The sequence below is a fragment of the Cibotium barometz genome, chromosome 50, assembly GCF_041138505.1.
Source record: "Cibotium barometz isolate CiBa-2024 chromosome 50, ASM4113850v1, whole genome shotgun sequence".
Lineage (NCBI taxonomy): Eukaryota > Viridiplantae > Streptophyta > Polypodiopsida > Cyatheales > Cibotiaceae > Cibotium > Cibotium barometz.
Genome location: NC_141095.1, coordinates 15,631,232 through 15,658,484, shown reverse-complemented (window position 1 = coordinate 15,658,484; position 27,253 = coordinate 15,631,232). Strand labels below are relative to the sequence as shown.

The window sequence follows — 27,253 nt, the reverse complement described above, 5'->3', positions numbered from 1 at the left end:
AACTGAGAGAGAGAGAGAGAGAGTTGTATTAATGTCTTCAAAAGGCCAAAATGACCTATGAGACCAAAAGGTTACATCATATCCATGAGGTACATCATAGTGGTTGAGTACTTTAGGTACGGTGCGGTATAGTACGTGTATGGTATGAGTACGTAAAGTACGCATCAAGATAAGTATTTTAAGTACGTTCATGTTTTTTTAGTATGTATGTATGCAAAATAAGAAATATCTAGCATCCATACAAAAATAGCATGAAAGACAATGGTGATACTGAAATGAAAACTAATCTATTAACTACTGAGCAATGACCACTGACTAAAATAGTTAAAAGACGGGCCAAATAAGTGTTATACATTGAACCTCATATTGGGTACGAAGACCTTATCTGCACGAGGTATGGTACGTATGGAGTGGTACGGAAAGTAATGAAGGTACTCATCGGATGAGTACGGGTACGGATTGCAACTATGAGGTACATCATCTTGGGTACAAAGTAGTAATAAAGAAAGATAACAAAAATCTAGAACTTTAAAATGTGATCTAGGTACATGAGCAGAGAGCTCTCATATCACCCTAATACATCCCTCATGGGCCACTATGACATGGTGCTCAAGGTGGTAAAACTGAGTTGGCGCGAGAAGGTCCTGCGATGATGGGAGATGATGGCCCGGATCCTCCTGTGGTGGTGTGGCCATGGGGGAGGGCCATGGGATCTGGAGCGTCGAGCTCTGCATAACTCAGTGGCTCTGTCGAGTGTCACACCTCTTGGGCGAGCTCCTACACTAGCCTGTGGTCTGGGTATGATGGGAGAAAGAAAGAAAGATATATTAAGCGTCTACTAAAGACCCAATGGGCCTATGAGACCAAAGTGGTACAATAATGTCCATGGCATATCTCATCATGGAATGGAAAATAAAACAGAATGAAAACATAAATATAGCTATCTCACTGGGGTGATACAAAACTGTCCATGGAAACTCGTCATGGAAAACTAAGAAATAAAAACATGGGAGCAACATCAGCTCCGAGTAGATTGTATACCACTCTCCAAAATGTCAAGCATGGGGTTGACGAGTTTGGCCGTGAGGTCTCCCTCAGCTATGTGACGTGGAAAGGTAGCTCGATGGCGGTGGAGCATGTCCTGGATCTGGAGCTGATGAGGCGATCATGGCCGATGGGGGGGTCGAGGGCGTCGGGCACGCTGGAGTGCAGAGGCTCGGTCTGAGGTAACTCCTCTCGGGCGAGGTAGGTCCAGAGTAGCTCGTGGAGGGTCCACAAGATCCACTATGTCGGTTTCCTCCACCTCCTGGGTCCGGAAGAAACTAGTGATGGTTGGCTGCCGAGGGAGGGGGCAGGTTGGTTGGGGCCTGTGTCTCAAGAAAAGTGCTATTTTAGAGCAATAACATTGCCAAGCATTGTTTCTTAAAGAAATGGTGGAGTTTATAGCAAAGTAAATGCCAATTTAAATAGCTTCACCAAGCTCGGCGCTTGGAAGTTTTCAATGGGCAAATGGTAGTACCCCCTCCTAGAGCATGTGTGTTTATATTCCAATAGAGGTTAGTGAGAATGAGCTGGAAAGTAGTTGCCTTGGAATTTGCCTCGTATGTGAATACTTGATGATGTTGCTTACCCAACTCACAAGCTTGGTAGGTACCTGTCATGTCTTGCACAAGTTGGAAGATCAAGCACAACGTCCTTGCGATTAATCTTTACATGTGTTGCTAAACTCAAGTGACCAAATCTCTCGTGCTAGTCTACCGGATGAGTCGGTTTATGCATTGAAAGTATAAAGCTCATAAAGGTTGTGGTGCCGACTTCCTTGCCAACCATGTTGCCATTCTTGTCCATAATGATTGCTCCCCTCTGATATCGAACTCCATGTTGTGGTCATTGATAGGCGCTACCGATGGGAGATTCCTCTCTAAATCTCAAACAAAGATAACATTTATGTATAATGGATGTACATTTGTATGAATGTATGTTCATACATGTGCATGCATGCACACACACACATACACATCCAGCCGTCCATATACATACACATACACATCCAGCCGTCCATGCACATACACATACACATACATGTAACATTATATTGAAAAAGTTGGCAAGTGGCTTTTTCATTTGGTTATGGAGTCGTCAAGTTCTTTTTGCATAATATTTATGGACAACTTTTTGCTCTCACCAAATGGTATGAACACATTGTGTTTTGGGATCTTATGTGCATGTTTGTGTGCACCTACACACATTCATCCATCCGTCCACACATACGTACACACATGCACACACACATACACATACATGCATGCATATAATATACACACATACACAGACATAACTACTTGCCCACCTCCTTACCTATCTGACTATATACAAACATACATACATACAAACTTACACGATATTTGTACGTTGTTGTTGTATGGAATCTTTTTGCATAATATTTATGGACAACTTTTTGCTCTCACCAAATGGTATGAACACATTGTGTTTTGGGATCTTATGTGCATGTTTGTGTGCACCTACACACATCCATCCATCCGTCCACACATACGTACACACATGCACACACACATACACATACATGCATGTATATAATTTACACACATACATAGACATAACTACTTGCCCACCTCCTTACCTATCTGACTATATACAAACATACATACATACAAACTTACACGATATTTGTACGTTGTTGTTGTATGGAATCTTTTTGTACATGAATGAGTGTAATGTTTTTTTGAGAAAGTTGGTAAGTAGCTTTTGCATTTAATTATGGAGGAGTCAAGTTTTTTTTGCATAACATTTACATACAACTTTTTTTGTAACATTTACATACTTTTGCATTTAATTATGGAGGAGCAAGTTTTTTTTGCATAACATTTACATACAACTTGTTTTGTCTCATCGAATCATGTGAGCACTCTTCATGTTTTGGGATTTCAGAATCTTGTGTGTGTTTTGTGCAGGAGATAATTTCTGGCCTTCCAGACAGTTTGAAGGTTGTCGACCTTTCTGCAGTATGTAATGCAACCTTTTTCCACCTGAAGTTCCCTTCTTTGTATTGTTTTGCTTTGTGAAAGAGTGTGGATTATTCTTGCAGAGCCTGACAGGCTTGGCTTGTTTTGGTGCAGGATTTTCGATTACAGGATGTCAAAGAATATGAGGAATGGTACAACAGACCGCATGCAGCCGTCGAACTGCAAGTAAGTTTTTTTTACAAGCAACAAGCCTCTGGAGAGGTAAATGTTTACTCGTGGATGTCCATAGTAGACACAAATGCACATATGTACGTATTCCCCTTAACCCCCAACACACACACACACACACACACACACACACACACACACACACTTCTTTTACACACAAATTAAGGCAAGGATGTAGTGATTTTTTCACTTGTTTGAGAAATAAAATAATGACCAGTTGTCTTTTATGGGCAAGCAGAAGGGTTCCCCTTCCGTATATGCTTGGAATAACAATCGGTTGTGTCACAGAAGCAAGCAGTATACGGACTTACAGAACTGAACCGACAAGCTGTTATTGATGCTCGACTGGTTGCTAATCCAGGGTGCTATCCTACTTCAGTTCAGCTTCCTGTGGTTCCCTTGCTCAAGGTTGTTTGGGAGACATCCCTATTTGTGACATCTATCTTTCAACATTGTATAATGTGATCAGAAGTTTAAAGCATCAAAAGGCAAGTCAGTCTGTAAATTGAATCTGAGCCAGAGGATTATCCTCAACCATTGGTGGGAGAAAAAATATAGCTCGTTAAAAAGCGTAGATTAGTAAAATGTAAGGTTTGTCTTAAGACAAGGTCCAAGTCTGTGTGTGGAGGTGGGCTGTGACATGGTGTGGAGGCCACAGGTTGTGGCATGATGTGAAGAAGCCACTGGTGCAAGCGTGCACCTTGGGATGATGTCAGAGCCACGGTTTCCTCCACTAGTCTCTAATATTGTATTTTGGACAGTCATAATTATGTTGTGATCTATGAGTATCAAATGGTTTTGTGCATTTTCAATGCTCATTGTTTGTTCATTACGACTTGCGCATGTTTGTATGCCCGTTCTTAGACTTGATTGTGTTTTTGCAGGCCGGGCTTATTTCTTCAGAGTCCATAATTATCGATGCCAAATCAGGCATCAGTGGTGCTGGTACGAGAGAATGTATTTCACACTAGATAGTCCTGTGTATATGTCATTCAGCTGCAGTTTGCACTATAGATAGATTCTTTCTTTGATATTTTTTCTTCTTCTTGTTAACAGGGCGTTCTGCAAAAGAGTCGAACTTGTACACTGAAATCTCCGAAGGCTTGAATGCATATGGAGTCACAAAGCATAGGCATGGTCAGTCTTTTTTGTTGATTAGTCTCAAATAATTCACCTCACTAGGCTTTCTGTAAGTTATTTGAAACACCAATGCATTGCTTGAAGGTCTTGACAAAAAAGTTTCAAGTCATAGGGCTTCTCAAATTTCTAGCATGAAGGAAACTGAACACTGTCCTTTAGTGGTGTGAATACGACCCTTGGACTAGTTTAGACAAGGAAGGAAACGTATCTATGAAAGTTTACTATGAATCTGTCTGTTGGTACGATGCTTGTGGGACCTGCAGAGTGCCTTTCACAATTTGCGCACCTTCTTTTTGGAACTGGGAACTGTGAAACCTGGTGGCTGCTCTACATATACCTCCTCCTTGAGGTTCATGTATTATAGAAAGAAGATGGTTCTTCCTTAAATATTCCTGCGGATTGCATGTGGAGACTCCTGGAGGGTCACCATTATTCTCAATGATCAGAAACATTTAGTGGTGGTATGCTTTTAGATGAGACAAGCAAGTCTCAAGGATGTTTCTTTCTTTGAAACTAGTCTCTGGTTCTTGTTTGATCAGTCTAAAAATCTTCATATGGACGGATTCAAGAGGCATTACAAACACTGCAACCACAATGGATCGTTTTTGCAGTTCCAGAGATAGAACAAGGGCTCTCTGCTGCTTTTGGATCTAAAGTGACTGTCAGTTTTACACCTCATCTTATGCCAATGGTAAGTAATTTAGTTTTGATGTTATAACTGGTTATTCTTGTTTACTTGAGTGTTGTTAAATTGTTATCTGTACTTTGAATTGTAATCTAAATGGGAGTTTACAAGGGTGGACACATTTTCACATGCCTGTCTGTTGTCTTACATTGCACATGAATAAATATACAGTTGGGAAAACAAGCATTAAGTACTCTGTTTCTCTCTAAGGTCATGATAATCGGTTTAGGAGCAGCTCAAGAAGCAGCCATATATTCCTTATTTTCCTTGAATTGACAAGCAGTACCTATCTAGTTATCAATGTGTGTGAGGATGCTGGTCTTACAATGCCTTTCTCTTAGCCTCCACGCTAGATACATGAATGGATCATTAGTTAGGTAAGCCACCCCGACCCCTCCCTCGCCAGCCAACCATCACCTGTTTCTTTTGGACCCAGGAGCTGAAGGACACCCATACAGTGACTCTGGACTCACCTCGCCTGAGAGGAGTTACCTTGGACCGGGCCTTCGAATTCCAGTGTGCCTGACACCCCCGGGCCCCCGGACGTCAGCCAGGATCCCCTCATCAGCTCTAGATCGAGGACATGCTCCACTGCCATCGAGCTGCCTTTCCACGTGACGTAGTTGAGGGAGACCTCTCGGCCATACTCATAAGCCCCATGCTTGATATTTTGGAGAGCGGTGTACCATCTATTGAGGGCTGATGCTCCTCTCATGTTCCATGTTCTTGGTATTCCATGATGAGTTTCCATGGACAGTTTTTTATCACTCTAGTGAGATAGCTATGTTTTGTTTCTGTTTTATTTTCCATTCCACTTGGTATTAGCCATATGGCTACTCGTACTACCTTTTCATCGACACATGTTCATAGTGTAGGTAGCTTCTTCTTGGGGACATAGGATGTAGACCTACTTGTGCTATGAGAGAGAGGAACAGCGGAAGACTTGAGTACACGCAATTATACACAAGTATCTATGCTAGTTATGGTGTAAATCCGGGGAACCCAAGCTTAACTATGCAAAAAATTCCGTATAATGTTGTTTGGAAACACAAAATGATCAGCAATACAGTAGAAGTGCTCAAGTTGATGGAGATTGCTGCTGCTTCTGAAATGTTCTTGCTGCCTTCTGTTATTCCCGGCCTTAAGATGCACACTCTCAAGCCTTCTCTGGCTGCTCGATTGCTGTAGAAGGCTGAATGTCTGATGATGAATAATTGGGGTGGGGCTTGCTCTATTATACGTCCACTCCGGGTCCCAATCAGGTGCCTGCCCAAAAGGTTCCCAATCGCATTTCTACTGCCTGACCTGCCCACTATCTTGCCATGTGGCTATACTGCCTTCCGGGCATGTGTTGCTGCATGTCTACCTTGCCAGACCTGTGGACTGGTTGTCAACGCCCGATGGAGATGGGTCACATACTTCCCCACTTGGACTGCAACTGTCCTTAGTTGCATAACCACCAGTTGAAGGTAACCTTTTAACTTCAAGAGAAATTAAAGAGTCTAGAGCCTCTTTGTACTGATGTAGCCCACTTGGACTGCAACTGTCCTTAGTTGCATAACCACCAGTTGAATTGGGTAACCTTTTAACTTCAAGAGAAATTAAAGAGTCTAGAGCCTCTTTGTACTGATGTAGAACCACCTAGTCTGTTACCATCTTCTCTTGAAGTCCGTCATCATCCACCAGCTCTAGTTCATTTTCCTTTCACAAAGCGTCTAAGGCCTGTTCATGGTACTCTGGATGCATCTTCCAATGGCTTGGTAAGTCCAGCTGAAAAGGAGGTTTCTTGATGATGTTAAATGTACCCTTCTTTTTTGGAACAAGTTTGGAAGAAACTGTTGGGATTCGAAGTCTCGTATGTGTGTACCCCTATTTGTGTACCCACTTGTGTCTGTGTGTGAAAAGCCTCTAAAAGGGTTATTGTTCTTCTATCTGTGTGTGTGAACACTCAGTTATATGTATAAGTGAGTAAGTGTGTGTGAACACACTCTTATAGTGTTTAGGATAATACCTAGATACTAGACTTGGATGACATAAGCAGTGATGTCATTCAGATGAACCTCCAAGGCTATAAAAGCATTGTACTTGTTGAAGCTTGTCAATATCACATTAGTCAATATCATTGAGTCGTGCGACACATCAGTGTCTCTTGTTCTCTTTCTTGAGTATTGTCTTTTTTTTTCTCTATCACGACGCATACAACCTGGCTCTCCATCAACCACCTTAGTGCAGCTTCTTGTGAGTAAGACATCAGAAACTTCCCTGAACTTGACCTGTTGCTTTTAAATCTCTAGAGTGGCTGTGTTGGTGATGCTTATTGGTGTCAGACTTTCCTTGATTGACCTTTGGTATCTCCTCTCAATTTGTTGCAACAGTTGATATTGGACCACTTGGTATGCGCCATAATGTCCTTTGGAAGTCATGAGAAGTTGGGTCATTGGGTTCACTACTGAACACTTGAGCATACACCACATGAAAGGGTGGGGAAGAAGGAACCTTGACTCCAGGTGAGTAGAAATGTTGCTCGTCTTTGTTGCATCTTGTCGCTCTTATCTCCCTCGAAGGGTGTGAATGATGTGGTGGTTGCTGACGACGAGTTTCTAGCGTTGGCACACGTTTGTCTCGGAGATACATGGGGGGTATTGGCATTGTGGAGGCTGAGATGATATCCAAAAGTGTGAAAGCTAAAGAGTGAGGCCCATCCGTCCTTTAGATAATGGAGCATTGCTTTTGTAACATGCAACTAGCTAGGTCATGTAATGCACAACAAGACCTTCTTTATACCTTTATGAAGTGAGCATGAAGCAATCTTTTATACATAGCAGGTAGAGTTGGAGAGAAAGAAAGAAAGAAAGATATATTAAGCGTCTACTAAAGACCCAATGGGCCTATGAGACGAAAGTGGTACAATAATGTCCATGGCATATCTCATCATGGAATGGAAAATAAAACAGAATGAAAACATAAATATAGCTCTCTCACTGGGGTGATACAAAACTGTCCATAGAAAATCATCATGGAATACTAAGAACATAAAAACATGGGAGCAACATCAGCTCCGAGTAGATGGTATACCACTCTCCAAAATGTCAAGCAGGGTTGACGAGTATGGCCGAGAGGTCTCCCTCAGCTATGTCACGTGGAAAGGTAGCTCGATGGCGGTGGAGCATGTCCTAGATCTGGAGGTGATGAGGTGATCATGGCCGACGGGGGGGTCGAGGGCGTCGGGCACGCTGGAGTGCAGAGGCTCGGTCCGAGGTAACTCCTCTTGGGCGAGGTAGGTCCAGAGCAGCTCGTGGAGGGTCCACAAGATCCACTATGTCGGTTTCCTCCACTTCCTGGGTCCGGAAGAAACTGGTGATGGTTGGTTGCCGAGCGAGGGGGCGGGGTGGCTGGGGCCTGTGTCTCAAGAAGGTGTCCCTCTGTCTGCGGAGCTCAAGCAGGAAGAGGCCCAGGCAACGCTGGTCCTGGAAGTCAATGATCTTGGAGAGTGGACCGAATCCCTAACGAAATAGACAGTGAAGCCTCCCGCGGATCTCATAGTATACTGGGCAATGGCATATGTAAAGCTCCTCCGTCTCAACCTGTGTGGCATAGTCGGCAGATCCTCTCCTCTCTGGGTGTCCGTACGAGCTTCCCGGCTCTGAAGATGCGCTCAGCTCTACCTGTCTCCACTCTGAGGCGGTGGGAAGAAACCCGTATCTGGCCAATCGCAATCCGCATGGCATGGGACATGTGAACACTCAAGTAGCGTGGCTGCTGGATGAATCCATCCTCAGTGAGTGTGAGGAAGTGGTCTCTGTAAAAGTGCATCTTCGTGGGGAGCTCCGGGGGTGTGATCCATGTGCAATGTGTGTAGAGGCTGAGACCGGATAACCCGGTTGGTATCCTTGTGAGACAGCCGGAAAAAAGGGGAGTCCAAACTGTACTAAAGGGGGGGTATGCGGTCCATGCAGAGCGCGTATACTGAGAACCAAGTGGAAACCAATGCATACCATACTCCAGAGTGCCCCTCAAGTGCTAGCTGTCTGGAGGACTCCAGGGCAAGCCTCGGGTACCTGTGGGGATCCATGTGACTGATGCTATGACGGTACGTGACTGTTTGGAAGAGTGCTTCCACTACCATCAGGGCTGCAGCAAACTCTGCCTCTGCTTGGATAATCTGGTGTGGGACTGATGGTTTGCTGCGGATCATACGGGAGAACATCATGACCTGGGGCCTCTCAACTCGCTGCCAATCCTCATCGGATAAATTTGGCCCCCAGAAAGCTGCTCCATACATCAAGGCTGGTGTGACGAGGGTGTCAAAAAGCCAGCCGTTCGTCCTGGGCTCCTAGAAATGTACCTGGAAGCACTTCCGCTCAAGTAAGCTCAAGGCTGAATATCCCCGCGTCATTCTGGCATGTGCTGCGGGAAGCATGGTAAAGCGTGGGCCATTGAAAGTGACACCAAGGTAGACATAGGATGAGACAATCTCCACAGGATCCCCTCTATATGTGAAGCTCAATCTGGATGTGACGGGGCGGGAGGTATTGAAGACCATTACCTTGGTTTTACCAAGGTCAACAGAGAGGTCCTGCTGAGTGCAAAAGTCATGTAAGGCATCCAACTGTCTCTGAAGCCCTTTGGCTGAGTCTGAGAGGAGGACGATGTCATCTGCATAAAGTAGTATGGGGATCAATATGCCTGCCAGTGTGGGACCAGCCCCACCTAATCCATCAATGAAGCTCGAGATCTCGTCAATGTAGAGGCCGAAAAGAGTGGGTGATAGAGGGCAGCCCTGTTTCACCCCAATGGTGCTGGAAATCTCTTGTGATGTACCTCCTCGGGCTCTCACTCGTCCGGTGACGGACTCATAGAGGGCGATGATGCTCCAAACCATGTCAGATGGGACTCTGATCTTTTGTAGACTGTACAAGAGGCGGGCTCGGGGTACAGTATCAAAAGCTTTGCGGAAATCCACAAAGCAGCAGGAAATCCTCTGGTGTCGTGCTCTGCCCTCCTCGATGATGGCACAGAGGGTGAAGATGTGGTCAAGGGTAGAGTAGCTCCTCCGAAAGCCAGCTTGTTCTGAGGCTGTGCATCCCTGGCTCTCTGCAAATGAACTGAGCTCCGCCTCTAGCAATGATCCATAGAGCTTGGCCAATGTGTGGCCAATCATGATCGTCCTGTAGTTATTAGGATCAAGTGGATCTCCAGCTTTGAGGATGGGGGTGATGGTGTTGGTGGACCAAGAGGGTGGAAATCCTTCACAAAAGGCTCTATTGAACATGTAGGGTAGTAGGGGTGCTAGGGTATCATGGGCATGCAAGATGTACTCGGCAGTGAGTCCCTCATGATCTTGGGCTCGGCAGTGGTGATTGATGTGGGAGGGCGATGTTCTCGGATTTTCCTCCATGCCTCTTTGCAGTTCGGCCCTAAGAAAAGTCAGTATAACTCATCCTCTTTCCGAGCATAGAACTCCCGTTTCCTGCATCGGGTGAGCCGTTGAGAAATCTGTTGCGCTTGGCTCTTCGTGATTTGCCCAATCCGTACCTCATGCTTAAGATGGGAGCGTGTGGCCCGACATTCGTCATCATACCAAAAGTTTTGGGGCCTGGAACCACAAGGTGGCTTGGCGGTAGACCGCCGGCCGCATATGAAAGAAGCTGTGGTGGATGTGTGGAGTATGGTGGTGAGTTGTGTTGTGAGGGTGGATAGGGGGACAATAGGTTCCACATCCTGGAGTTAGCGGTAGATGTGGTTGGAGTAAACAAGGTCAAGCTCGTGATCAAAGAGGACTTGAGTGTAATGTGAGATGGGGGGAGGTGATGGAGGGACGGGTGGTGTGCAGGTAAGAGTGAAAGAGAGGTAGGCATGGTTAGCTTCAAAAGGGGGTGGCGGAATGGAGAAGTCGGGGATAAGGTGTGCCAAAGCCAGAGATCCCATAAGGTAGTCCACAGTGCTAGTACCTCCTGAGTGAGGGAAGGAGGTGAGGGCACCGGAGGAGGGCCATCGGGACATCCCGTTATAGATAACGAGACCATGTGCAGCTCCCAGCTCTAAGAAATATCTCCCGGACACTGTGAGCTCCTCACGGTCCTGTGATGATCGCTGCAGCCCTGTGTCTGTGATGTCTAGCTCCTGTAGTCTGATAGGGTCGTCTAGATCGAGTAGTGGGACGTGCTGACTTCTTGTCCTGGCATTGAAATCCCCGAGTAGGAGGACTTCCCCCAACTGTGAGAACTCCATGATATCCTGATATAATGGTAAGTATGGTGACTGGCCATGCTGTGCGGTGTAAGGGGAGTGGCGTGGTGCAAAATAACACACAGCAATGTGGATGACTCTGTCACTGCTAAGCTGTAGCCGCACCCAAAGATATCGTGCATCCTCGTCCTTCCGGACGATGCTGAGAATCTGTTGGAGATGGGATCTAAAAAGGACATCTACGACCCCAGAGCCACGTACTCCTCCTGATGTGCGGGTCTCGCCTCGAAAACATGACTCCCACTCATACCCAGCTATGTATGGTAAGCCCCTCTCAGGGCTCTAATGAGTCTCTGTAAAAAAAAATGACATCCTTGCCTGTGAGAATCTCGCTCAAGCCTCCTGGATTCGGCCATTGCAGTTCCATACTGCCAACCCTAGGTGTTTGGTCTCATAGACCCCGCGTCCCTAATTGGGACGGCGCTCAGTGATAATGACTCTACCATCCCTGTAGATAGCTCACTTGCCTGCTCTGGGGGCCTCATGAACAGTCACCATCGCCTCATGTGGGTGTGCCACCTGTGCTGGAGTGAGATTATCTCCCATGTACACCTGTGTGCCCTTGAGGGCAGCCCGCCTGTCTGCTAGTGGCATCAGGGAATCTAACGATGAGGGGTCACTCTCGTGTCATATCCTTTCCTGCCCTCCATGTGTCTGCAAAAGGGGGGGGCGATCCCGTCCACTCCTAGCATCTGGCAAAGTGTCATGGCATCCTCCTTTGGGGAAGGCCCCCCCTTAGCCCCCGTACTCGCACATGGAGGGCCCTATCCTTCCTGCGTTCCTCCTCCTCGAGACTCTCATGTATGATGCTCTGTGGGGGTTTGTGCTTCTTCACCACCTCCACCCAATCTTTCTTCGTGGTCTGCAGTTCTTCCCGCAGCTTATCACTCGCAGCTTTCAATTGCTCCAAGTCAGTCCTTAAACCCTCCTGAATATTCAGTTCCCCTTCCTCCACTGTGTGGTCCTTGACCGTGGCCTTTTCTGCCCGGAGTTCCCCTATCATTGGGGCAGCTTCTGGCATTCCTGTTTGTTGCAGCTAGGTCTCTTTCAACATCTGAATCACCTCTTCCTGGTGGTTCATTTGGGCTGGCAGTTCTTCAATCCTGTTGTTCTTTCCTTGTATCTCCTTGCGGAGGCCTTCCAACTGTTTTTCATGTTGGTTCAGAACCCTGTCCAGCACATTCTTTTGTTCGCCTAGTAATTTCTTGGTGTTGTCCTCCAATGTCTTGATGTATGCCTCCAGCTCCTGTAGGTTCGTTGTGTTATTTCCCCTAGTTGCTGCCTTGGGGGCCTGAGCAAGGGCGGGCAAGGGCAGCCAGCATTAGGGCAGCCCGTAGGAGTTGTAGATAGCCACGACCTTGGAATAGAGAAGAGTTGCCAACCTGGTGGAGGCTAGTTTGCAGCAATAGAGAGAGGGAGAAAGCAGAGACAACACCAGATTGGATCCCAATTTACCAAACCAAACCCAACGACCCCCCCCCCCCCCCCCCCCCCCCCCCCCCCCCCCCTCCCTCTCCCCCCCGCCCGCTTCTCCTCTTCTTGCAAGCAGGAGTATTTGCTTGTATTACTTTGGAGAACTGTTACAATGCAGAGAACTTACTGAGACTTGATTGACGGAGATTGCCAAACGCAAGGACATCGTAGTCCGGACATTTGCTGAACCATCAAGAGGTATGAAGCTAACTTTGAAGCCACTTCGGATAGCCTTATGCATGCCCAGATGTGCTGAGGGAGATGCATGAGGGAGATGCACTACTAAAGTTTGACTGCTGAAGCAAACTTTGAGGCTGCCTATGGTGCTTGGCTGAGATTTATGCATGCAAAAGACCAAGGTCTTAGGCATATATGTCTGCACTATGTTCTATGATTGAGAGAATGAATTATGAGATAGATTTATGCAATGGAGGAGGGACTGCTTATATTTGTTATTGGGCTTCTGGTTGGTGGAAGCATGCTTTTGTCGGCTTGCTCTAAATCCCACGACTTTTGATGTGTAGCATTAGATGCTGCAAATTTGGCATAATTAGCAACTAATGTTGGTTGACTAGCATTTAATGTTGGTTGATTGGCATTTGTTGTTGGCCGATTGTCGTAAATGTTGGAAAAATTGTGATAAAATCCTCCATGATGGTTGACAAGGGTCTAGGTTGCCATATGTTGCCTAGCATTAAATGCTAAGGCATATAACATGTCCCATGGGCTGCCCAGTGGGTGGCCCATGCATCCATGCATAGTTTCCAGAAATGCCGTTTCTGGACCACCGAAACGTTTCCACATTTCGGAAACGTTTCCAGAAACGAAAACGGCGTTTCCAAGTTTTATTTTTTCCAGGGTTTAGAAACCCGCGTGCTCTCTTTCGCCGGCATTTTGCGCCTTCTTTCCGCCGCCTGTTTGGAGCTGCTCTACCCATCTACCTTGCCCTCTACTCCTCTACCTCCACATCAGCCCTCTACCACGCCTTCTACCTCTCTACTTGGGGCCTCCACCTTTGCCATCTAAGCTCTACCAAGCAAGAAGGAGTCACACCTTGCTCGCAGCCTGCAGGACCAGAAAAACAGCCTCCACTTCTCGAATCTCTCCGAGTCTTCCGACCTCGAACGGTTCTAGGATTTTGTCATGCCAGCACTTAGCTCTAGGATTTTGTCATGCCAGCAGCTGCTGCCAGCCTGCCAGCCACATGGATATTTTTTGATCATGTTTTGTATTTACTATAGTCTATACATATGGATTATGGATTATGGATGATGGATGATGGATCTTGTTTTGTATTGACTCTTTTGAGGCTTGAGCCTTGAGCCTACAGTTGTCATTTTTGAATTTTGATCTATCATTTGAGTCTTTGACATTGAACTTGAGCAAAGATGTATTTTTCAAGCTTTTGTAATGTTTTTATTAATTATATATGTATGTATTAAACCCTAAAACCGAAACTCCGTTTCCTCGTTTCTTCCCGAAGGCCGAAACTCCGAAACTCCGTTTCCCGCCGTGCTCCGCACCCCCGTTTCCGAAACTCGTGGAAACTATGCATCCATGTCATGAAATGCTCTCACATGCTTTGTTTTATGATCTAAAGGAGTGACTTTTACCATGCCATTCCTATGACCTATTCTCAATTCGAATGAAGCTTCTCATAAAGCATTTCTCTAATCTAAAAGTAATTTCTATGCTTGTCAAATGACCTAAATGCTTGTTTTCCAAGTGGGTTAAGGGCTTAACCCGAGATCTAAGGCCGGGAAAGTAACCTACGTAGCTCGTGCTTGACATGTCCCAGACTGGGGCTCACAATGGGGCCATGGCATACAACAAATATTCCTTAGAAAGGTACTACTTTTATGTATTAAGTATAGCACTGTTGATGAGCCAGTGTGTCACACTGCATGGTGCATGTGACATTCCCTCCTCTTTAGCTTGGTAGTAGTTGCATGGTCTCCAAGTAGTCCGCCAATATCTGGGAGTACTCTTGGAAGAAGTCCTCATCCAACCAAATGGCTTCGTTAGTGTCTCGATCCTTGAACTTTGTATAGAATTGTTTGATTCTGTGACCGGAACCATGCTTCCACTTATGGAAGAGAATCTACTTGGGCTCCATGACTTCTGATTCGTCGACCACTTCAGGCTGCTACTCATTCGGAACCTCTTGTAACAATGGTCCAACATACGGCTTTAACCATGAGACATGGAAGACATCATGCATAGCCCAAGTGTTTGGCAACTTTAACTTCATAGAGACATTATTGAGCTTCTTTACAATAGGTAACGGGCCGAAACTTCAGAAAGAGAGCTTGGAACAATGCTTATTCACTTGCTTTAACCGTTGCTTCATGATGCGGAGAAATACTCAATCTCCCTCCTTGTAGTTGACATCCTTGCAAGACATGTTGGCTTGCTTGGTGTATGCTTTGTGTGCTTTGGTTAGGCACTCCTTCACTTTTCTTGGAAAATGACTCTGTAGTCTTGTTACCCTCCAATGATGGTGATACCATCCTCATAAGAAGGGACGAGAAATGGCGACCAAATGCTGCCTTATATGGAGTCCTGCCAATGTTAGATGAGTGAGTATCGTTGAGGATTGCCTGCACGAACGGAAGATACTGTTCCCACTTTGACTGCTTGTCATGGCAATATGCCTTGAGAACGTCGACAGCCGGGCTTGTAGGGTCATCTTGCTCCTGAGCATCCAGTCTCCTAGACTGACTATACTCCTTTAGTAAATGTATTGTTGATTTTGCAATCAATACATTTTGCCTTCCCATGCCCATGTACCATTTGCCATATTTTTGAATGACATCTTGGAGTCTGATTGCAAATTCGTACCACGTCAGATCTATATCTATCTGCATGTGAAGCTTTACAGGCTGAATTTCAGCCTCCACCAAAACTTTGAATTGTTGATGTGTCAAGTAGCTGTTATTAACTAAAAGCAATTTCTTGTGAGGCAAAGGTACATCATGCGTGCAGCGTAGGCATGCCAAAATACAAAGTCAGCCATAAAGGGAAATGATCCGATGTTTGCATTGAGAAGTCTATGGACATAGTGCAAGTAAAGTCATTAAACTTGATTTGCATTTAGCATATACCATCAATCCAATCTGGCCCAGTAGTCATTGACTGCATTGTGATGGAAGGTGTATCCTTTTTGTGTAGGCATTAGATGCTTCCATAAGTCTCATGCTTTTATGCTTTGAAGTACATTTTGCCATGCCCTTTTCTCAGAAGCAATCATGTGTGAACTGGGAGAGCTATTGTCTTCATAGTCAGGTGAATTATTGAAGTCTCCGCATAAAAACGCATTTGTGACCCATGGATAAGCTTGTAATTATTGCCACATTTGAGCTCGCTTTGCAAATGTTTGCGAAGCGTATACTGTGGCAAACTCAAATATTTCACCATTCACCATACATTGAATGATCATCCATTTGCCTTGAGGATCATTATAGGACAAATGAGGTTGTAGCTCATACCTAACCGAATGGTAGCACCAGAAAAAGCATGATTACCAGCATAGAAGATATGAAAACCCGCAAAGTAACCTTCCCTCCCAACAAAAGAATGCTAGTTGTGTTCTTGTATACAAACTGTGTGGCTGAGTACTATGTATGTAAAAGCCCAAATCAGCCTCCATTTATTTATTTGATAGAGGCCTTGTACATTATATGACAAACATCCAAGTGGTATATACATATTTACATGTTTTGTAGTGGGAGCAACAACTCTTAAGTCTCCACCAACATGGCTGCCTGGATCCCAACATAGCCATGCTTAACCATAGAATCTGAATCATTGGCATTTCCAGAGTCATGCACAACATTTACAAGTAGCAGTGTTTGGTTTTACTTACACCTATTTCATTAGTGTGACGTCCACTAGTTGAGGCAACCTGTGTCCAATTGCGCGAGACGACAGGTCTCGGTCTTATTGTCTTTTTGGAGGTTTGTCAAGCATTTGGCATGGGAGAACTAGTAGATGCAACTTTCATTTTTCGTTTGTCCATAATAACATTTGAGTCCTGTTGTATATTTTCCCCCTTTTGAGGTTGCACTGTTCCCACCGGAGTGTTCTCAATCGATTGCATTGCAGCAGCTGGTGGTTGCAATAGCACAGTCGGACACTTTGATTGCATATGACCAAATTTTCCACTAGTGAAGCAAGAGACAGCAAATCTTTCCCATTTAAGCTTAAAAAAGACATCCTGGGAGGGCATACCAATCATCGCCACATCAACAGTAACAGCAGGTGGTGTGGGTTTATCTGTATCCCACAATATGCAAAACCTATTGACATTTCCATTTGAGCATGGGGGGCAGACAACTTTGCCCAATGCATCTGCCAAAAATGGTAGTGCAGCCCGGCAATAAAGCGGGAGGTCAACTACCTCCACCCATACAGGGCACTTGTGCATTAAAAGACTGTGATAATCCTTAGTCGGCAGCCATGGGTAAACATGCACTAGTTGCCGACCATAAAACAAAGGTTTCCAGCAGTGTTTGTTTGTATTGCGGATCTGTGAATATCACTTCAAAAAAGCCATGGTTAGCTTTATGCACACCAGCTACAAAACAGCCCCCACACAATGCTTTAAGCCATTGTGCAACATCTACTGGGTCTGGCATTTTCGCAGGGAAAAAAAGGACCACAGCTTTTTAAGCCAGATTCATCACAAGATTATGCATTACATGTCCAAGAACTTTGACACGGAATTGAGGCACGGGAATCCCAAACTTTTTGATTTCAGTAAAACCTTCATGGAGAGTGTCTGCAAACGGCTGCAATTCAGGATTGTCACAGTGTAAAGGGCAAGCATTTGAATCTCCAATGAGAACTTGTCTCCTCTTTATATCTCCACGCTTGATAGTTTGAATTGGATCCATAGCTGAGAGACTGTACACAGACACACACAGAGAGAGAGAGAGAGAGAGAGAGAGAGAGAGAGAGAGAGAGAGAGCAGGGAAAAATAGACACAGGGCAACCAAAAAATTACTACACACACACACACAGAAATCTGAGGCTGGGTAGAATTAGGAGCAATGAGTAAGAAACCTTAAGCAAAGGCGAGGCCAGTCGGCAGCAAGAGAAAACGATTTCGTCGATACACACTCACGCGCAGATGGAGACACAGGAGAGGCTAGCTCGCTTTCATTCAGACTCAGGGTACATGTTCATGCCATTCACAGCCTCAGCATCGGCGATGTATGATATCTTATATCCCTCTTATGGCACTGGATGGAGTTAGACATAGATCTGCATAGCATGCTTGTACTACCCCTTCAGCATATAGAGATGCATCTTGCCTTAGCACTGCATCCACATCCCCACCCCCCTTATATTGTTTGTATATGGGCTCCACCGATCCATGATGATTCACAGTTGTATCCAGACACATGCACACTTTTTCTTTTGTTTCTTTTCTTCCGATGACCGGAAGAACACAGTTGTATTATTTTTTGTCTCAAGGGCCGACTTTGGCCTCTCGTAGACTTTAATATATCTTTCTTTCTTTCTTTCTTTCTCTCTCACACACACACACAACCCACAATGTGCACACAGAGAGGACAGGGAGAAAAAGGAGTCGAGCAGGTCGAGCAGACAGCAGGAGCTGGGCGTAGAGGGGGCAGGTCAAGAACCCATGAGAAGGGGCCAAGAGAGAAACCAGACTGATCACGATTAAACAGATGGGGTCAGAACCCTAAACATGCCTTCGCAAGCAGGGATGAAGAGGTTCCAGGCACAGGGTCAACGATGAGCTCTCCAGCAGCGTGCACACCCCTCCAGAACCAAGTTCAACCACAACACACACACACACCCACCAAAACCCCAACACCACTCACTGCCCCCTTTCTCCCCTGCCGCCTCCAGCTTCTGTCATGCTGCTCCTTCCCCCTCTTCCCCCCTCCTCTGGCAAAGTTTTTCTTTTCCCCCTATTGTTTTCTTACACTGCCCATCCTGCCTGTTCAGCTGCTCGTTTTGATTTTTGTCTGCCCTTTCTATCGTCATTTCTTACCCAGGTGCCGTCCCCCAAAACGGTCCATGGGACGAGGGATGATACAGTATGTATGAGTACTATGGTGGAAGATGTATAGGACATCCCCTATAATCTTAACAAAGCGTGATGAAAAATAAAAAAAACAGACGGAAACTGTGAGGTGTTAAAGAGACTGTCATATGAGTGTTTGCTTGGTGAGATCCACACCAATTAAGAACCCAAGTGAGGGCCTGGTGTTCACACCTGGGACATGTTCAAGACTTGAGAAGTGCATCCTTGCACGTTGTGTTTGCAGCTTGTGGGGACCATTTTGTGGGCCAGAGGAGCCTCGTTGAGAAATATTGTTGGAGCTAGTCGTAAGGGTCAACTATCTTTTGGCAGTAGGCCAACCTACTGACTTAGGGCAGTTTGACCATTAATCATGCTTGACATGCATGATGTCATGGAGGTGATTGACATGGTACCGATACTTCGGAGGTCAACTATCTTTTGGCAGTAGGCCAGCCTACTGACTTAGGGCAGTTTGACAATTAATCATGCTTGACATACATGATGTCATGGAGGTGATTGACATGGTACCGATACTTCATCAGCATAAATTGTTTAGTTCCACCTGGGTGGATCTACTAAGAAACACTTTGAAGATGGGCACGCACACTAAATCTACATAGTCTTTCTGTGTGTGCATGTCGTTGTTGCCCTACACGCATGTACACGCACAGGCACAAGCTCCTGCACACTCACATGCACGTGCAGGCACACATTCTCTTTGGTTTTCCTGATTTTCTTTTTGTACCAGAGTCGAGGAATGCAATCGACCATCTATGTTCAAAGGGCACATGGAGTAACGGTTGAGGATTTGCATCAGTACTTAAGCAAGATCTACCAGGTAATGTAAAAGTACATACAACTTGGGCAAACATAGCAAGAGTTCCAATTCAAAATTTGTTGCTGGAGCTGACATGGCATTTTCTATCTTTTTTAGGATGAAGAATTTGTAATTGTTTTGCCAAAGGGTGTGATTCCACACACACGCAATGTACGGGGCTCTAACTACTGCCACATCAACGTTTTCGAGGATCGCATCCCAGGAAGAGCGATCATCATCTCCGTGGTAAGCACTTAGAAATGCAGAATGCCAAGAGTTATATTGGTTCTTTAGACTCGTTATCCATTAACCCTTCAATTTGTCTGCTTTACTTCTCCTCTCTTTTCAGATTGACAACCTTGTGAAGGGTGCATCTGGACAAGCACTTCAAAATATGAACTTACTGATGGGTTGTCTGGAAGATACGGGGCTTTTACAGCAGCCAATGTTTCCTTGAAATACGTTTCCAAAACTTCTTCTTGATGGAAAGCTTCATCAGAAGCATCATAACACGATGTATCAAAAGGCTTTTTCTTCTGAAACGATGGTGGGAGAGTGATTTAGTGCACTCCTTTAAAGAGGGAACATGGCTTTGGGATGACTTTGCCATGATGGGGCTCATCAAGAGTTTACATGTGCTAAAAGAAATGACTTAAATTTCAGCTTAGTGTTCACGAATAACATCTCTCAACAAATCATAAAATTGCAACTTCAAATTTGAAGATTTTCTTTGAATTGGGAGTCAAAAACTTGACAGAGAGGCCAAGAAAGAGTGGAGTCCTTAAAAGGATTTTGAACCTGTGATCTAAATTAGTGATGGTAAAAATAACATTATGCCTCTCAGTTATGGTGAATACAGAGAGGTGACTTCTGACAGCAAAGGTGCTGGGTTCAAGTCCTCCACCTGGCTTCAAGTCTCACGCCCTACAGCTGTGTGTAAGTACTATAAAAAAAAGCAACGAATGAAGAAAGCCGGAGTTAAGTCATGTGTGCTATCTACATTGCAAGAGCATATGAAGGGGGTCACAGATCCGTGGGGATGTGTATAAGTAGTACACACATACTACACAGAAAAGAATGAAGAAAGATGGAGTTTGGAGAATGTTGTTTTTTGTCGTCATGTGGGATATTACCACTGCAAGAGCATATGAGGGGGGTCACGGATGCGTGGGTGTCTGTGTAAATACCACAGAAAATAGGAAAGAATGAAGAAAGATGTTTGGAGAATGTTGTTTTTTGCCTTATATTACCATTGCGAGAGCATGCGAGCCTGTTTGATCAAGTAAAAATGCAGGAAGGAGGGTTTACTGCAAGGTCAATTGAAGAGCCTAATTCTAAGGCTTGGCTGAGGCTTTGAAGAAGCCTTGTCAAAGGCCACACGGAGCCATGGAGCAAACATAGCTGCTGCAAATGGTCCCAGTGGACTGCTCGTGTACTCTCCAAGCTCATTGTGAGCAGAGATAAGAAAACAATAAATCCTTAGGCATTATAAGGTTTTGGTCCATACAAGGTTAATCACATAGGGCCTTTAAGCTTTTCAAGTTATACAGTTATAAAACCTTCGAGAAATGCAATAATAAAGAAAACAGTGGAACAGTGAGTAAAGAACAGGTGACTTTGTGTCCACATTAAGGGGAGAAGACGGGGGCAAGTGCCCAATCACACTAGTGATTATATTGCCAAATAGTGATTCCATCCTGGAATATGTAGGTGTTTATATTGCGTTTGCAAAACCCTCACATGATCTAATCACCTCTATATCCAGGAAGAAGTACTATAGCCACAAATCTTTCATTTCAAACTTCTCCTTAAGAAGCATCCTCACCTCATAAATGTCAACATCACTGTTACTTGTGATAATCAAGACAACATAAACGACAATCCCCTTGTCAATCTCTCACAAAAAGTGAGAAATCAACATTAGATATCTGAAATCCAATAGTGCCAAGATACTCTCCTTTCTTGCTTGACCATGCTCTAAGTGTTTGTTTCAAGCCACACAAGGTTTTGTGCAATCTACAAACAAAATCTGGGTGTGCATGATCCTCATGTCCTAGTGGCTACACTATGTAAACTTCCTCATGTAAATTACCATATGAAAATACAGTCTTCATATCCATCTCATGTAAAGGCCATCCCTTAGCTATGTAGCCATAGTGATGACTAGTCTCATGGTTACCATCCTAGCAATTGGGATGAATGTCTATGGTCGATGCCATATGTCTGTGTAGATTCCTTAGCAACAACAATTGATCATGTGTTGTACTTACTAATTGAACAATCTGAACTATGCTTTCACTTTGTAGAGCCACTTACATCCAATAGCCTTCTTTTTTTAAAACAGAGACACCAAATTCCATGTCTCATTAGTATCTACTGTAGCCATCTTTTTATCCATGGTATCTTTCCAATGCTTATATCGAAGTGCCTCCTCAAAATATGTGGACTCCTACCTCTTGTACAGCTTTGACCATATATGCATAATGATGGGTTGTATATTCATCGTATCTCAACTTGTCCACTAGATATATGACTCTAGTAGACTTCTGTGCTCTTGATCACTTCTAGACGTTCTCAATATACTTTGACTCTTTGTACACCAAGTGTAACAATAGTCGTGATTCTAACTCCGCATCAAGGCTCTATTCTGAGTCACTATCTTTATCAACAAAGGAGGATCTATTGAAACATTAAGCATTATAAAAGAGTGATCCACAATTTCTTTTCGCTTGCATGATATATGTAAACATAGTGAATTTGCATCCTCTCTATAGTACCACCACATGACACATCAAAATCTCTATCATTTTGCATCAGTCTACTTGACCAAGGTCTCATAGTAGACCCATTGGCTAGAGGACTCTTTGGTCCACTAAGTACCTATGATTGTTGCTCAATGAAATATCCATTTGCTTCTTTGATTCATCCTCTATAGAATTCTTCACTAGCGTACCATGTCATTGAACATAACATCCTTGCTCACATCTTCGCTCGCTCATATGTCATGTGTAGTGGGGTTATAGTATCTATCACCTTTCTAAGGGAATAACCAATGACATTTTTTGCCTTGGAAACCAAATTACTTCTCATCTCATCTGGTACGTAAGCAATGCACCCAAACACTTTCAACTGTGCCAAATTTGGTTTTTTGCCAGTAAACTTTTGTTCAGGTGTCATGCTATTGTGGGATCATGTTTATTCTATAAACTGCAGTTGCTATTGCTTTAATCTAAAAAACATTATGCATCTCTTTCTCATCACACACCTTTTGCAATATGCTTGTTTTTCCTTTTTTCAACCCCATTTTGCTGTGGGATTTTTGCATTTAAATTGCCTCTCTATCCCATACTCTCTCAAATTCATTAGAGAAACATTCTTCCTCACCATCTAACCTTAGACATTTTATGTGTATGCCTTTATCTTTCTCTATCATGTCTTTGAAGCTCTAAAAGCGAGTACCACTTTACTTTTCTCTTTCATGAAATACATCCCCACTTTCCTAGTGTGGGTGTATCATCAATGAAAAATACACATCCTCTACATGATGCCGTCTTTGTTGGTCCCCAAATATTAAAATAAACCACATCCAAAGGTCTTTGAAGTACATGCTTATCATGTTGAAACCATCCACCACAACAGCCTCTCTGGCTCCCCTTGCCTCTAGAGTTACTTCTTCCACATGTTTATGAATTGGAATCCTGTTATTATTATCCATGATTCGTGTTTTCATATCGGCATGCATCTTGACCTCTAGATTAAGATCCTCTGCTATGTGTCTTAGTTTTTCACACAATAATAGCGTTATGCTATTTTTTCTTTGGTTTCTTTATCATCCGCCTCAGTCTCTCTGGCTCCCCCTACCTCTGCAGTGGCCTCTTCCACGTGTTTACGAATTGGAATCCTGTTGTTATTATTCATGATTCGTGTTTTAGTATTGGCCTGCACCTTGACCTAGTTCCCTATACTTGCCTTATGAGGAGCATGGCATCACCTTTGATGATCATCCTTTTCATTTCTCTTCTTTTGCATGCTTCAAAATCCAAACATAGGCTAAACTATTCAGCTTCATTGTTGCTCTTTACCTCTACCTAATGGCATCCATACCATATCTCTTTTCCTTATCAAACAAAAACAAAACTTTCTCCTCCTTTTCCAACACTTTTTCTTAAAAGCTCCATCAAAAAACAATATACCATCAATGTTCTATAACTCCTGATGTAGGTTAGGACTAGGTATAATCTATTTCTCAACATCCTTGACAAATTTGGGTTTTACCTAAACTTCTCTGTAAATGTGAGCATATCATGTGTGCTCTTACACTATCCTCTTTTATGAAACTCATATCAACCTCGTGAAGAGCCATGATCCACCTTTGTAACTTTGGATTATCACCTGGGTATCTCATGACATGAGGCAAAAGTTTAAAAGAGGTAAGTACCACAAAAGATCAGTAAATCAAATAAGAATTCAGCCTTTTAGTAGCATAAACAAGAGTCCAAACTAGCAACTCAATCTCATGCCATGACTTTTCAATATCACCCATTGTCCTAATGTAGTAAACAGGTGTCGTGTATAACTGTTTTGTGTCCTTTTGCATAAGCATTGCCCCTATTTCATGCTTTTCAACACTGAGATTCAAATAGAATACTTGGATCCAATCTGGGGGCATCATAATAGAATACTTGGATCCAACACTAAGATTCAAATAGAATACTTGGATCCAATCTGGTGGCATCATAATAGGAAGAGTAGAAAGCATATCCTTAATGTTCAAAAGCATTCTACTCCACTTGACTCCACATAAAAAGCTCCTACTGAGACTAGCTTTCTGTAAAGCGTAAACATGCTCTGCAAGCATACAAAAAGATTTAGCTAATTACCTAAGATTGTGAACAAAACTTATAATCTCCTTGGTTGACTTTGAGCTTTCCATCTACAACAAACTTCCCACTTTTGCAAGATTTGGAGCTATGCCATTCTCACTGACGTCATGACCCAAAAGTATTACCCTAGCCCTTGCTAGTTTGCATTTAGTAGGATTTAGTTGGGATCCATCTTCATCAAGTATTTTAAATACCATATCTAGCCTCTCCACATGTATCCATATCTCACTATAAACACAAAAATCTTCCATAAAAACTCTGACAAAGGAGCCAAGATATGGGCCAAGAACCCTATCCATCCAACTTTGAAAACTGGCATATGCATTAAGAAGTCCAAAGGGCATAACCTTGTAACAAAACACCCCCAGAAGAGTGATAAAATTGTTCTTATTATGGTCTTATGGGGCTATCTTAATCTAAAAATAGCCACTAAACCCATCACAAACTGAATATCGCTCATGGACTTCAACCTGCTAGTATCTCATCCTCAAATGGGAGAGGATAATGATGCCTTTTTGTGGCTACATTTAAAGGTTTGTAATCCACACAAAATCTCCATTTATTACCCTTACTTGGTACAATGACCACATTCTACATCATCAATTGGGTATATAAAACCAGCTTTAACAACTTGGTGACTTCCATCTCCAAGACCCGACTCTGAATGACACCCAACCTCCTGAATTTCTAAGCTACTAGTTTGTCACCTTCCTTCAACTTTATCTCATGGACGTTCCCCTCATCTGACTGTAATATTTCGCAAACAACTTCGGATACCTATCAAACAAAGCCCCATAGTGCTATCTTTCCTCACTAGTTACTAACAAGCATCTTCATCAACTCATCTTTTGGTACATTGGGTTCTACATATTGAACATGATCCTGTTCAGCCACATGACTAGCCATATCAGCCCCTTCAACCTCACCTATATGTACTCAACATGTGTTGAGAATAGGTTGATCAACATCCATCACTTATGGGTTTAATACATTTTTGCTAAGAGTAGGCAAAGGTGTAAAACCATGGGTTAGCTTGTAACCCATGGTTATGGACTAGCATTTAAGGCACCTCCTCACCTACATGTACCCCACATGTGTTGAGAATAGGTTGATCTACATCCATCACTTAGTGTGTATCAATGGGTTTAATAAATTATTTATGCTAAGAGTATAGGCAAAGGTGTAAAACCATGGGTTAGCTTGTAACCCATGGTTATTGACTAGCATTTAAGGCACCTCCTCTAGCTGGTGGCATGAGAGGGGCAAGTAGGTGTGAGCTAGGCGCCTCCCTTCACTGAGCCTATAAAAGCATGGTCTCAACACCTTCTCTAGGGTAGGAGATCTCTAGCATTCATATATGCACTTTGTGTTTAATCCAATCTTAGTGCTACTTCGTGAAACCTTGGCTCTTGTCACCATTTTGGCTTTCTATTGAGTATCAGGCGTGGAGGAACCACACCGATCCATCTCGAACTTGGTGGTGAAACTCTACCGCGGTAATGATACTGCAGGGGGGCGCTCTGCGAAAAAATAGCTCGACGCCAGGATGAAAGAAAATACTCAATGCCCTTTTAACGGTCGTCTCTATCGAGAACCCCATCTAGCACATCCTTCCTTTCCTCCCTACTTAGTGAGAGGAAAATGCCCTACCTTTCTCTGAGGGAGAATCCTGCAAGTAATCTATCAATTCCATGTGTTAAGTAGCTACATGACATGTGTTAAGTCTCTATCATTGCTACTTAATGAGTATTCCTTAGCTTAATCATTTGTTGATGTATTACTTAGTGTTGCTACAAGCTATTACTACATCTATTGGTGATAAGCTTGCTATCTAAGTGAATCCAATGTTTGGTATCAGCACTCCCTTCCATGGGAGTGTTCTCAAGAATTAGTTGAGAGAGTGCATCTTTTTGTGTGAACATTTTTCCAGTAACTCTGGCTTTGTGTGGTTTATAGCCTTTGTGTTTAAAGAGCAATTTTGTTGTTCAGTTGTTAAATGAAATAACATCATTGATATGACATTGGTTCAATGCATGAGTTGCTAAAAACTCTTATCTCATAGAGTGGCACTTTGAGAGAGAGAATTTTTAAAGAGTGTACTAACACATCTTTGTGAATGCATTAAAGCTAAGTGTGTAACTCCTTTTCTTCATGTATATGGCAACATTTGAAAGGGATCAACATAACTTTGTGGAAGAGTTTTTCATTTCTCACTCGAGTGGCACAAGAGAGTGGAAAGCATCAATTTTGTGTGTGTGAGAGAGAGAGACTCAATTCTGCAACTTCTAGGTGAAAGAGTGTGAAAGAGAGAGAACCTTTCAACTGTGTGAAAGGATAGAGTTTCATAAGTAAAGTTTATTTTTCAATTGAAAAATTCTTGTGGGCTTAGTGTGCAAGAGAGGAATCACAAAGAAAGGAGTGGTGAAGGATTAGAAAACCATCATGGTTCAATGTGAAACACATCAAAGGTGGAGTTTTGGTGGATGTTAGCCAAAGCGACAATTGAAGCAGCCAGCTCAAGCACATCTTCTGAGTTCAAGCGTAAGCTTTCAGAAAATAAACTGGGAGTTTGCAACAACTGAGAAGAAGAGGGCAAGTCACTAAGTCACCTCTCCTCCACGGCATCTCAGATTGGCTTCCTGTAGCTAATTCTACAAAGCTACCCTCTGCTGAATGTCTGTCCTGCACAGCATCTCAGCTGCGTCTTCTAGCTGAGTCCGCAAATAACATCGTGGG

At 43.7% G+C, this 27,253-nt stretch overlaps 1 protein-coding gene across 9 annotated transcripts in view; it reads left to right on the top strand.

Annotated features, from left to right (window-relative positions):
• Nucleotides 1-20,369, top strand: part of LOC147609852 (putative N-acetyl-gamma-glutamyl-phosphate reductase, chloroplastic) — an 87,480-nt gene extending 67,111 nt beyond the window's left edge. For all 9 annotated transcript variants that reach the window (XM_086786910.1, XM_086786915.1, XM_086786908.1 and 6 more), the window contains exons 7-15: nucleotides 2,973-3,023; nucleotides 3,138-3,209; nucleotides 3,501-3,620; nucleotides 4,097-4,157; nucleotides 4,269-4,349; nucleotides 4,964-5,043; nucleotides 19,566-19,655; nucleotides 19,752-19,880; nucleotides 19,984-20,369. In XM_086786910.1, coding sequence (XP_086643036.1) covers nucleotides 2,973-3,023; nucleotides 3,138-3,209; nucleotides 3,501-3,620; nucleotides 4,097-4,157; nucleotides 4,269-4,349; nucleotides 4,964-5,043; nucleotides 19,566-19,655; nucleotides 19,752-19,880; nucleotides 19,984-20,091 — 792 coding nt within the window. In that variant the 3' untranslated portion in view covers nucleotides 20,092-20,369. The remainder of the gene's footprint in view (nucleotides 1-2,972; nucleotides 3,024-3,137; nucleotides 3,210-3,500; nucleotides 3,621-4,096; nucleotides 4,158-4,268; nucleotides 4,350-4,963; nucleotides 5,044-19,565; nucleotides 19,656-19,751; nucleotides 19,881-19,983) is intronic.
• The last annotated feature ends 6,884 nt before the right edge of the window (nucleotides 20,370-27,253 follow it).